This window comes from Rhincodon typus, chromosome 1 (assembly GCF_021869965.1).
Source record: "Rhincodon typus isolate 14 chromosome 1, sRhiTyp1.1, whole genome shotgun sequence".
Taxonomy (NCBI): domain Eukaryota; kingdom Metazoa; phylum Chordata; class Chondrichthyes; order Orectolobiformes; family Rhincodontidae; genus Rhincodon; species Rhincodon typus.
Window position 1 is genome coordinate 22,937,700 of NC_063332.1, and position 12,601 is coordinate 22,950,300.

Sequence of the window (12,601 nt, forward strand, 5' to 3'; positions counted from 1 at the left end):
GCATAATGCTCCCCCACCGTCCCTCCATGGATACTTCAACCACTTGCCCGGCTTCATTACCTAAAATTTATCCCAGGATCACCCCATTTCTTTTGGGGCCTTCTACATACTAGCTTTAAAAAGTTTTCCTGAACTCATTTTAAGAATTCCATTATCTCTAAACTTTTCACACTATGATTACCCCAGTTAATGCTGATGGAGTTGAAATCTTCCACTATCATCATTATACATATGAAGGCATTATATAAATGCAAGCTATAGTTGTCAAGTAATCTTGTGGATTTTATTCTGCCTTAAGTGAACCAAGAAATATTTATCCCATTTATCTTAAATACAGTTAGGAAAAGGCAAAAATAGCCTGAGACACATGCCACACAGCGTTTCCTGTCTTTTTGTTTTATTTCTTTAAAATAATTCATACAAATGGTTACAGTCACAAAACATGATTATTTCAACAAAAATATTGCTAGCCTACCACATTGACAGGAATCGATGTAGGCAAAGAAATGCTGCTACTTTCCAGTAGTCTAGTGCCGGTACGCATACCACCAATGATATACATTTAAACTGATGACAGTAAGCATAGTGCTGCTCCAGATGAAACGTTGTTTTCAAAATCTCTTTGCAACATTCTCCTCAGTCCCCAGAAAAGTAACGGGAATTCATGCTGAAAATAAAACAATGAATCTAGAAGAGAGTGTTGATCTTACTAGCTGATACTAAAAAAAAAAGCAGTTACAAAACAATGCACTGCATGGTGTATAAACACAAAATAGGTGGGAATTTACCTTTGTTTTCCTGAGATGTCTGAAAACAGCCTCTTTTTGGGCGTGGATTTAATGTATATAAAAGAAAGATTGTTTTCTTTTCAAAAAATCAGTTTTACTGAATATCTCTCTTGGTTTCTGTTTCACAGCTAAGCGAACAAACCCTTAAGTTCTAAAACTGTACACAGACATAGTACATTCAGGATATAATAAACTACTAGAACTTTTCTTGCTCACAGGGAACCCATAAGACACAGAAACAGTTAATCAGTCCACTGGATAGGGACAAGCTACAATTTAACGGAGGAACAAATTTACCAAATTTCTTCTTCTCTCCCACATCTTTAATTGAAGTTGGACCAGTTTCTAAGCTCAGTTATTTTCATAGTCCATTGTTCACCATCAATCTAATACAGGTCTTTTCTGAGCTTCTGAGATGGTGACGACCTTGGGTCAGGAATGCGGTCCATCCGGCTACAATTGGTCACCTGTGTGATCTCTGTCAGACTCCGGTTTGACTGTTTGCCCTGGGGAAGGGGCGTGTGGTGGATGGGGTACTGTGGAGAGGCTATGCGACAACGGCACAGCACTCGGAACAATTCCTTCTACTGTTGGTGGAAGTCCACTGGGAGCCACCCCAACCACACCTGGTGGATACCTAATGGAGACAAAAATAAACCATGGGTTAGAACTGCAGTCTTTCTCAACAGTTACACAGAATAAGCACACAAACTGGTACCCTGATTTCCTCTGGTATTGATGTTATTTCTTCATCTGCTTTCCTGATCAAAATCACAAGGGGCATGGATAGGGTGAATAGTCAAGGTCTTTTTCCTAGAGGCTGGGAATCCAAAACTAGAGGACCCAGTAGGTTTAGGGTGAGAAGGGAAAGATTTGAAAAGGACCTGAGGGGCAACTTTTTCAGAGGGTGGTATGTGTATGGAACAAGCTGCCACAGGAAGTGATGGAGGCAGGTACAATTACAATATCTAAAAAGGCATCTGGATGGGTATATGAATAGGAACAGTTTAGAGAGATATAGGCCAAATGATGGCAAATGCGACCAGATCAGTTTAGGATATCTGGTTGCCATTGACACGTTGGACCAATGGGTCTGTTTCTGTGCTGTATAACTATGACTCTACTTATGATGTAAACTCCTCCACACTGAGTGTCAAATTATGAAAACATCTCTTCAGAACCAGCACCTCATCTTTCAATTACACACTTTATTGTTGTCCAGACCCAACAATAAGTTTAATAATTGGAGGTCATAACTCTGTTAAGATCCCTGCGGGGTAAACATAAACCAAAATAATCAAATTTACTGACTGAATCCCAAATGAAGAAATAATGTAGATTCCACTTTTTGTCGCTTTTTCTTAATACAAGTTGGAAAACCAGTAGAGGATAACTATTAAAAAAAGCAATAAGTTGGGAGAAGATGAAATATAAGAATAAGCTAGTTTGTAATATAAAAGAAGATTGCAAGAGAGTTTTTTTTTAAGATATTTTAAGACAAGTGTGAACATTGGACCGCTGGAAAATGAGGCTGGAGTAGTAACACCCCTGTTTAAGAAGGGAGGGAGGCAGTAGACACGGAACTATAGGCTGGTTGGCCTAGCTTTGGTCGTTGGCAAAATTTAAGAGTCCATTATTGAGGATGAAATTGTGGAGTTCTTGGAAGTGGATGGTAAATTAGGGCTGAGTCAGCTTCGTCAAGGGGAGATCATGTCTGACAAATCTGTTAGAATTCTTTGAGGAGAGAAGGAGCAAGTTATCCAAAGGGGAGCCAGTAGACGTGATCTGTTTGGGTTTCCAGAAGGCCTTTGACAAGGTGCCACATAAGAAGCTGCTAAATAAGATAACAGCCCACGGACTTAGGGCAAAGTACTAGCATGGATAGAGGATTGGCTGACTGGCAAAAGACAGAAGGGATCAGGGGTCATTTTCAGGACAGCAGCCAGCGATTATTGGATTCCACAGGAGTTAGTGCAACTATTCACATTATACATTTAACAATCCGGATGAAGGAACTGAAGGCCCTGTTGCTAAGTTTACAGATGAAGGGCAGGTCAGGTTGAGAAAGTGGTGAGACTGCAGAGGGAAACAAAAACAAAGTTGCTGGAAAAGCTCAGCAGGTCTGGCAGCATCTGTGAAGGAAAAAAAAGAGTTAATGTTTCGGGTCCGGTGGCCCTTCCTCAGAACCAATACTGTCTGGGAAAACATCCTTTTTTCAAAACATGAGGGATGAAACTTCAGTTGGAATCCACGTGGGGTGAGTCTGAGCCGGAGGCAGTCACTGAGGAATGTGATATGGCTGTGGAAACGGGTTTTAGCAAATACCTGGTCAAACACCAGGGGGACAATGAAATTAAAGTGGTGGGCAAGAAGAGAGATTGGAATGGAAATCCCGTCGAAGAGAGGAAGCAGAACTTCTTCAAGGTTGTTGTTGAGACTGCAGAAGGACCTGGACAGGCTAGGAAAGTGGGCAAAGAAGTGGCAGATGGAATGCAATGTGAGAAAGTGTTAGGTTATACACTTTGATAGTAGGAATAGTGGTGCCAACTATTTTCCAAATGGGGAAAGGCTGCAGAAATCTCAAGGACAAAGGGTCTTGGGAGTCCTAGTTCAGGACTCTCTTTAGGTTATCAAGCAGGTTCAATTAATAGTTAGGAAGGCAAATGAATTTTTGGATTCATTTCAAGAAGGCTAGAATACAAGAGCATAGATGTACTGCTGAGGCTGTATAAGGCTTTGGTTGGACTGCATTTGGAAACTTGGGAGTTGTTTTGTGTCCTGTATCTAAGGATGGATGTGCTGGCCTTGCAGCGAGTCCAGAAAGGGTTTACAAAAATGATCCTGGGGATGAAGTGCTTGCCATATGAGAAGTGGTTGAGGAGTCTGGGTCTGTACTCGATACAACACAGAAGGATGAGGGGGAATCTGATTGGATCTTGCAGAATGCTGAGAGGCCTGGAGAGACTAGGATCCAAGGGCACAACCTCAGAGTGAATGGCTGACCCTTTAGAACTGAGATGATGAGGAATTTCCTCAGAGAGTGGTAAAACTCGTTGCCACAGTGGGCTGTGGAGGCCAATACATTGATGTATTTATGACAGAGGTAGAGGCTCATGAGTGAGTGAGCGAATGAAATGAATGGTTGATTTATTATTGTCACTTGCAATTCAGTGAAAAGCTTCAACTGTCACCATAATTCAGTGCTATTTTGAATAATTTAAGAATAAAAAGAGTAAAAAGATATGACTGAAAGAGTCACCACTCTTGAGGTGCCATCTCTTCGCCACCATGTCCTATGCTGAACCCACAAATCGTCCTGCAATCAGAAGTCCGCAGCTCTGCTACCACCACCGCTTTGCCGATAACTAGGAGCCCACACTCCAGGCCTACCAGGATGGCAACCAGGAGTCCCTGGCTCCGCAGCTGCCTTGATGGTGCCAGTGCCAGGAGTTCCTGCTCTGGGCTTACTGCAACCAGGAGCTCCTGGCTCCACTGCCGCGCCATGAGTCCGGCTCCACCCACAGGTGATGCCTTGCTGGCACTGCCATCTTTAAGAGTCCGCTGCTGCATCACCACCACCTCCAATCACCTGGTGGATGTCCTTACTATTGCTGCCGTCAATTGCTACAAGGAGTTGTGTCAGCCGCCGCCACCTCCGATTGCCAGGAGTCAGCTGCCACTCAACACATGGCCTGCTCCAGCTGCTGTGCCAATGCTGCCGACTAACCCATCAAAGAAAAACAAAAGACAAAAAAGAAAGAAAAAAAGAGCAGAAGTAAAATGGGAAAATAAAAAGAAAGCAGATGGGAACAGATGAGCCACGGGCAAGAGCTGTCATCTTGATAAAGGTGGCAGGAGAATGGTTGAGAAACATATCAGCAATGATCAAACGGTGGAGCAGATTTGCAGGGCCAAATGGCCTAATTCTGCTTTTATGTCTTATAGTCTAACATAAAACTAACAAGCATATGATTCCTCAAATGAAAAAAGGTAAATTTCACTTTAAATAGAGTTGAGACAACAATAACCTTGAGCGCTCATATCACCCTGTCAATATGTGACACCATGTGCAGGCCAACGTTCTCTACCTGACTTTCCCACTCAAATTATCCAGTCTAAAAGCCACAATCATTTACTGTTGTTTTCCATGAACCTCACAGGGATGGTCACCACCTGAAAGGCACATGCCTGTTAAACTTTCTTAGCTGTGTTCATAACTCTTGATGGCACAGATTCTCCAGAGAGTCCTTTGACCAACGCCTTTAAGAAAATCCATTAAAATGGTCTGGCTTAATCGAACAAAACCTGAAAAAGCAAATTTCCAATGTACCATCTCTGCCCTTAACTTGACTTTGCCTTTGTGTCCAATTTAAATATGTTGCTTATAGAGTCAAAGAGTTATACAGTGCACAAACACGCCCTTCAGCCCAACTCATTTCTGCTGACCAAGTTCCCTAAACTGAAACATAGAAACATAGGAGATAGGAGCAAGGGGAGGCCATTTGGCCCTTTGAGCCTGCTCTGCCATTCATCACAATCACGATTGTTCGCCCAACGCCTAATCCTGCTTTCTCCCCATAACCTTTGATCCCGTTCATCCCAAGTGCTATATCTAGCTGCCTTTGAATACATTCAATGTTTCAACATCAACTACATTAGTGAACCAGACTGGTTTTTCTGACTTTTTTTAAAAATTGAATTGAAATTCCACCATCTGTTGTGGTGGGATTCAAACCCAGATACCAGAACATTCGAGTTTCTGGATTAATAGTCTAGTGATGACACCACCAGGCCATCACACATCCACTCCCAGTGTAAAAGCAAGAAGAACAAGATAAACTTTTATAAAAATTAATCTCAACTGGAGTATTGCGCCCATTTATGTCATCTTCTCCCCATTCTCAATTCTGGTGGTCAACAAAATAATAGGAGAGAGAGGTTCCTCCTAGTTACACCCTTTTTTCCATTTCACTACAATGGTGAAGACTCAGTATTTGAGGGATAGAGAGCTTGCAAGCATCTTCAGTCAAAAATGACTAGTAGACCTTCTCCCAAGGTCTCCACCAATCAGTTATGATTATCACGAATGGCGGTGCAGGCTTAGTGAGCCAAATAGCCTATTCCTGCTCCTATTTTCAATGTTTCTAATATGGATACCCAGCAAATTTGATTTATTTCCACATGACATTAACAAGTGGCTGGATGAACTGGACGCAGGGAATGGCCCTGCAACACACTAGTTATAATGTAGAAGACCTGAATACCAGAGCTAGCCATTCCCTTTGACAAGTGTTCCAATGCTGCTTTGATAAAAATGTGGAATTCTCCAGAATGGCCTACTTACAAAGAAAAGGTTAAATTTTCTATCACATGATAAGCCTCCTTACAATCATTAGTTAAACGAGGAATGGAGTCATGAATGACATAACTAATTTCTACTCACTAACAAAAGCAGAAGTTGCTCGAAAAGCTCAGCAGGTCTGGCAGCATTTGTGAAGAGAAAATCAGAGTTAACGTTTTGGGTTCGGTGATTTTTCCTCAGCCACCGGACCCGAAACGTTAACGCTGATTTTCTCTTCACAGATGCTGCCAGACCTGCTCAGTTTTCCCACCAACTTCTGTTTTTGTTCCTGATTTACAGCATGCGCAGTTCTTTTGGTTTCTACTCACTAACAGTCTATTTACCTATGATCAATTAAGGTTCTGCCATCAAGTCAAAATACCGCAGACATTAGAAATCTGAAACAAACACTGAGAATGCTGTAGAAATCAGAAGAGGAGTCGTACTGAGCTCTAAAATGTTAACTCTGGTTATCCCCCCACAGATGCTGCTAGACCTGCTGAATTTCTCCAACATTTTCTGCGCTTGTTTGGGGGTTCTGCCATCACCACCGAATTCCAGACTCAATCACAGTCAACTGCAGATGGGAGGGTATGGTAGTTTGCCTCGACATCAAAGCAGCATTTACCTATGAACAGTAGCTAGAATATAAGCAACTGCAGATGGGAGGGTATGGTAGTTTGTCTCGACATCAAAGCAGCATTTACCTATGAACAGTAGCTAGAGTTAACAGCAAAACAGAAATAAACATGTATTCAAGAGATATTCTTCTAATGAATAAAACCACTTCTGACACAAAGGAAAGACCAGTCATCATTGGCACTGCAAAAATTCCTCACACAGCATTGTTGGGCCAACTACCTCTAGCTGCTACATTAACCAATGATATTAATTTCGTCATAAGTTTGCTGATGATTATACACTGTGTTCATGCACACACGAGTGAATAATTGAAGAAAGAGTGAGTGAGAGTATGTTTGTGTGTTTGCTACTCATGAAAAATAGTGAGGGAGAGCAGGGACTAGAGTGCCATCATCCACCTGCTGCCATTTAACTAGCAAAAGGTCAGGTGGAGGTCAGCACTCCTCCCCACAAGCCAACCCTGCCTCTTAACAGGCCAAATAAGGACCATTTCCAGTAGCCTCTGGCAGTTTACCTGAACAGGTGGGATTGGGGTAGGGTACCGTCTTAATCAGTCCCTGCTCGAATGTCAGCTCCCCCTTGCCCATGGCAAGAATCACCATTGGAGCAAAACTGTCTGCCTGTCTTCAACAACCACAACCCAATGTCTGATTTGATGTCTCAGATGTCTGCTTGAACCACAATCCCAACTCTACTCAGCCTAGCGTGAAGGTGCTGTTACAACACTTCTTGGCTGTGCACAATCTTGGCAGTGGCTGCAACTTTTTGTGCTATTGCTCAGACTGAAGAGCAGCTGGCCCCTCAGTTTGTTTATCACTGGCATTGTGGCATCCAGACAAATCTAGATCAAAGTCTTGGACAATATCCATGTTTGGGTTGACAGGCGGTAGGTAACATTTGTACATGTATGCTGGATAATGACCACAACAAACAAGATAAAGTCCATTCATTACTTCTCAGTTTCTTTGACCATCAGTGACCTATTCTTCTCTGTTGGCATATTGGGGAATGACTCTGCCAAAAAGCCTAATGAGTCATATCAACACTGACGCTGTATGAGCAGGAGAGAGGCTGGCTGTTCTAGGGCAAATAACTAGGTCACGGTGCCTCAGTGGTTAACACTGCTGCCTCACAGCACAAGGGACCTGGGTTCAATTCTACCCTTGGGCAACTGTCTATGTGGAGTTCACACATTCTTCCTGTGGGTGTGTGGGTTTCCGTCAGGTGCTCTAGTTTCCTCGCTCAGTCCAAAGATGTGCAAGTTAGATAGATTGGCCATGCTAAATTGCCCATAGTGTTCAGGTATGTGTAGGGTAGGTGCATTAGCCATGGGAATGCAGAGTAACAGGGATAGGGTAAGGAGAGAAGTCTGGGGGATGCTCTTTCGAGGGTCGGTGTGGACTCATTGGGCTGAATGGCCTGTTTCTAAACTATAGAGATTCTATGGAGCTCACTTTTGACCTCTCAAAGCCTCAATGTCACCTACAAAGTGTAAGTGGAGTATGTGCCACTTATGTACAAACATACTCATGAAGCTCAAAACCATCTTGGACAAAGCAATTCCACTGATTTGTGCCTCTGCCAATGTTTAAACTTTGGCACACTGTTTTTGTAAGGGACAAAGTAGCAGCAGCTCACCAAAGCTATTTAAGCAGTAATTCATTAAGATTACTATTACATGCATCTATTATCCTTGTGATCTCAACACCAAGAACCAGGGCAGCATTCAATACCTGGCTTCCCTTCAAGACTATCTCATTCTGACAAACATGTAGTGTTATTCCTGAATCATGAATTCACTACCTAATACAGACTGCAGTAGTTCACCTTTTCAGGTAAATAGAGAACAAGCTATGCCATTGTCGCTCAAATTTAATTCATAAAACAAGAACGTATAATTGAACTAAAAACAGTTTTAATGAATTGCTGCATATGGGAGGTATAGTTAGAACAGCATGAGCAAGACATTATGGTCAATTTTGGTTTTAAGATCTATATGTATGAGGTATTATTGATTTTATGTTCCTTTCAGTCTCAGTGCTATTTGTATGACTAATTTTATTCATTGAGAAATTTATATTAAAGTAACACGTCTTAATTTTTTTTTTAACATTGCTGGTATTGTTTTATCCAAAAGCTACTGTGTAAAGAGCCTTTAATACGAAACCCACTAGGACTCTTCTTACTTAAAGGGAGGCAGGGAATGAATTCCTGATCTAGAGAGTTCCTCTTCACAGATCTGCCCCTTGTCATTGTTTACTTCATTATGGATGGAACCTGAAGCAGTTGGGGTTTATGTACTTCTGGCAACTCTTGTGGCTACTTTTATTGACACTGGCCCACACAACAAATGAGTTACTGAATTCAATTTCACAACTTGCCATGGTTGGATGTGAATCCAGCATTACAGCCATTGCACTAACAGTTAGTGGTAAATGTCATCTTCATCAACTAAGACCTTGCCTTCCCTACAGTACTTACCTATAGGCAGCACCATTTAGCTCTGGGTGAACTACTGTAGGGTCCATTCCAGCCCAGTGAGTAGCTGCAGTCAGGTAATCTTTATTAATACAATTTTTCAGGCTGTCTGGGATGCGACCTAAAGGAAATGCAGAAGGCGTGTTTAATGAACTGGCTCATCCAATTGCACAACCAAATGCACATCTGAAATAAAAGAAACGGAGTGCAAGAATTTACCAATTACTATAAGTAAGCAATGCTTTCATATTTGGCACCTGCTTCATTAGATGGTTCACAGACCTGTCAAACATGCACATAACATTTTCTCTGTACTTTTATATAAACCAGGGGAATGATGGCTACCGGTACTCCTGGTGCCGTGCGTTATTTGTTCTACCAGTAAGTGGAGTGCCGTAACCGAACTGCAGGAGTTCAGATTCCTGGGACATTAGAATCAGTTCTGGGTGAAATAGCCTGTATGGGCTGGACAAGTTCCATCTGAACAGAGCTAGGTTTTTAAATGGGAATGTGATAAAAAGCTAAGTACGAGACATGAATAAAATTAATTGACAAAGTATTAGAGAGTAGCCAGGATAAGATAATGACAAGACAGAATTTTGAATGCATGTATACGTTTTTGACTTTGCAATTGAGAATATAAAATACTGCTCCTCCACTGACTTATTCATAGCTTTGGATATGGACTGCATTCAATATACAATTTTCTAAAAGGGCCTTTTATTCGAAAATGGACATAAACACAAGTGACTTTTGCAATTTCTGCCTCATGTCTCCGTAAAGTTCAGATCAGCCATGATCATATTAAAATGGCAGAACAGGTTTGAGAGGCCCAATGGCCCACTCCCAAGAGTTAAACAAATATTGGTGGGGTTCAGCTCCTTGAATGGTCATACCAAGATGAAATTCCAATTTCCCTAAAACTCAAAATCAGATTTCTAGACACACAATTTCCAAGCTTGATTCTTATCGGAACAGAACTGCAGAAACCAACTAAATCATGAGCAGGGGGTATGAAAAGCCATCATTGGATAGCAATGACTTCAACCATCTTGAGTCGGTAACAACAGTTGATATGACAAAATCTTGCTTCAGATCTCAAATTCTTTCATCTCTCAAACTAAACAGAAACTGGTTAGTCTATGCAGAACCCCAGATGCAGGACATCAGCAGCAGAAAAGGCATTAGACCCACACCTTTTTAAACCTGGAGACTGCTGCATCTTAAATGTCTCCCAGCCTGGCTCTTATTCCAAAACCACCTGCACAGAAATTTGAAGAAGGCTCAGTAGACCTAAAATATTAACTCTGCTTTCTCTCCACAGATGTTGCCAGACCTGCTGAGTTTTTCCAGCAATTTTTGTTTTTGTTTCAGAAATTTGACTTCTTGGTAAGCTACCATAACTTCAAGTCGTGCTGGTAAAGTCAACCTCTTCAAGAGAATCCTGCAACTACTCTGCCATAGGACTCTTTATTTGAATCCACCCAGTCTGGCCCAAAGTGAAACGCTTTCTTCAGCAGGCCCACAACAACTGCTCTATTCTCTTATTTACAATTTGTAGAAGTATACTATCATCTCTAACTATGCTTTTTTTGAGCAGATGCATGATTGCTAAGTGACTAACCTAGTGTCACGCTTTAAGGGCAAATGTGTGCATGAATAATCCTTTATTTAAACCCACAAAAGCTTGCTGCTCATGGTCTATTTAAAAAAAATACCACACACACTGGGGTTGAGAAACACACATCTTTTCAAAAGCATACTATTTACACACAGTAAGAGAAAGGAACTGAGGGCTCAGTTCTAATTCATCAATGCCCATAACACTGGATATACAATGACCCTGTTATTTTTATGTAAGGAATCAAAATCAAGTGTGGAATTCAGGCATGACAGAGTTAGTGGCTGGGGTATACTTACATCAGGCACATACAACACAGCCGCCAGTAAGTTTATGAAATATTACCTTAATTTTCAAGTTTTATTTAATTTTACTCTGTGGCTAAATAACTATACTTCTGCAATTTAAGGGGCAGAGTTAGTTTCATGAAGAACTTCATTTGCACAGCACATTAAGGAGCTTGGAGTTGCAAAACTGATTTACAGAAGGATTCAATTAAAGTGTGCCCGATGCTAAATGTCAGTGTAAACCTCAGAATCAGATTTTTATGGCAAAGAATGAAGCCACTTAGCCTGTTGTGTCTTTGCTGAGCCATTATAAATCTAAGCCAATTTAGTTGAAAATGGGAAAAAAAAGCTGGCACAAAAGTGTGACAAAAATATACAACAGGATGCAAGATGTGTATACACAAGATTGATAGCAGAAATAAGATTTTCAACACAGCATACATGATCTGCATGTTTGCCTCAGAGCGATGAAGACAATATTTTAACTGGCCTATGAATAAAGGAAGGCGAGAACAGAGACAGAAGAGTATCTTTAAATTGAGGCATGATAACTAACCTAAATCTGGAAGATATCAAATCAACAGTAAAAAGGAATGAAAAACAGCAAAGTGGTAGGGATGAATGAGACACTAGAACTTGCTAAGTTTTTATGGGGTCCAGGTCCTGAAAATGAGCTTCTTGTTTTGTGTTATGAGGAGACAAAAAAAAGTCGAGTGTATGAAGTCGGAGCACTTTGGTACCAACATTCAAAGAAAAGGAAGACATTTAAGATTGCAAAGACTCCCAATAAGTTAAACTGCTACTACACGCCATCAAGACAGGAGAGAACGTTAAAAAAAAGTCAAACTAAAAATATAGTGGAAATCCATAAAGATCAGTTTGGATCCATGCCCAGATGATGACCACTGGTCTCATTTTTATTTTGAGACAAGTGCTGAAATATAGAACATAGAACATACAACATTACAGCGCAGTACAGGCCCTTCGGCCCTTGATGTTGCGCCGACCTGTGAAACCAATCTGAAGCCCATCTAACCTAAACTATTCCATTATTATCCATATGTTTATCCAATGACCATTTAAATGCCCTTAAAGTGGACGAGTCTACTATTTTTGCAGGCAGGGCATTCCACGCCCTTACTACTCTCTGAGTAAAGAACCTACCTCTGACATCTGTCCTATATCTATCACCCCTCAATTTAAAGCTATGTCCCCTCGTGCCGCCATCACCATCCGAGGAAAAAGGCTCCCACTGTCCACCCTATCTAATCCTCTGATCATCTTGTATGTCTCTATCAAGTCACCTCTTAACCTTCTTCTCTCTAACGAAAACAGCCTCAAGTCCCTCAGCCTTTCCTCATAAGACCTTCCCTCCATACCGGGCAACATCCTGGTAAATCTCCTCTGCACCCTTTCCAATGCTTCCACATCCTTCCTATAATGC

At 41.4% G+C, this 12,601-nt stretch overlaps 1 protein-coding gene across 10 annotated transcripts in view; it reads right to left on the reverse strand.

The window, feature by feature from the left end:
• Nucleotides 1-375: 375 nt before the first annotated feature.
• Nucleotides 376-12,601, reverse strand: part of ctbp1 (C-terminal binding protein 1) — a 326,742-nt gene continuing 314,516 nt past the window's right edge. For all 10 annotated transcript variants that reach the window (XM_048599905.1, XM_048599872.1, XM_048599885.1 and 7 more), the window contains 2 exons: nucleotides 9,253-9,370; nucleotides 376-1,425 (listed from right to left, as the gene is read on the reverse strand). In XM_048599905.1, coding sequence (XP_048455862.1) covers nucleotides 1,242-1,425; nucleotides 9,253-9,370 — 302 coding nt within the window. In that variant the 3' untranslated portion in view covers nucleotides 376-1,241. The remainder of the gene's footprint in view (nucleotides 1,426-9,252; nucleotides 9,371-12,601) is intronic.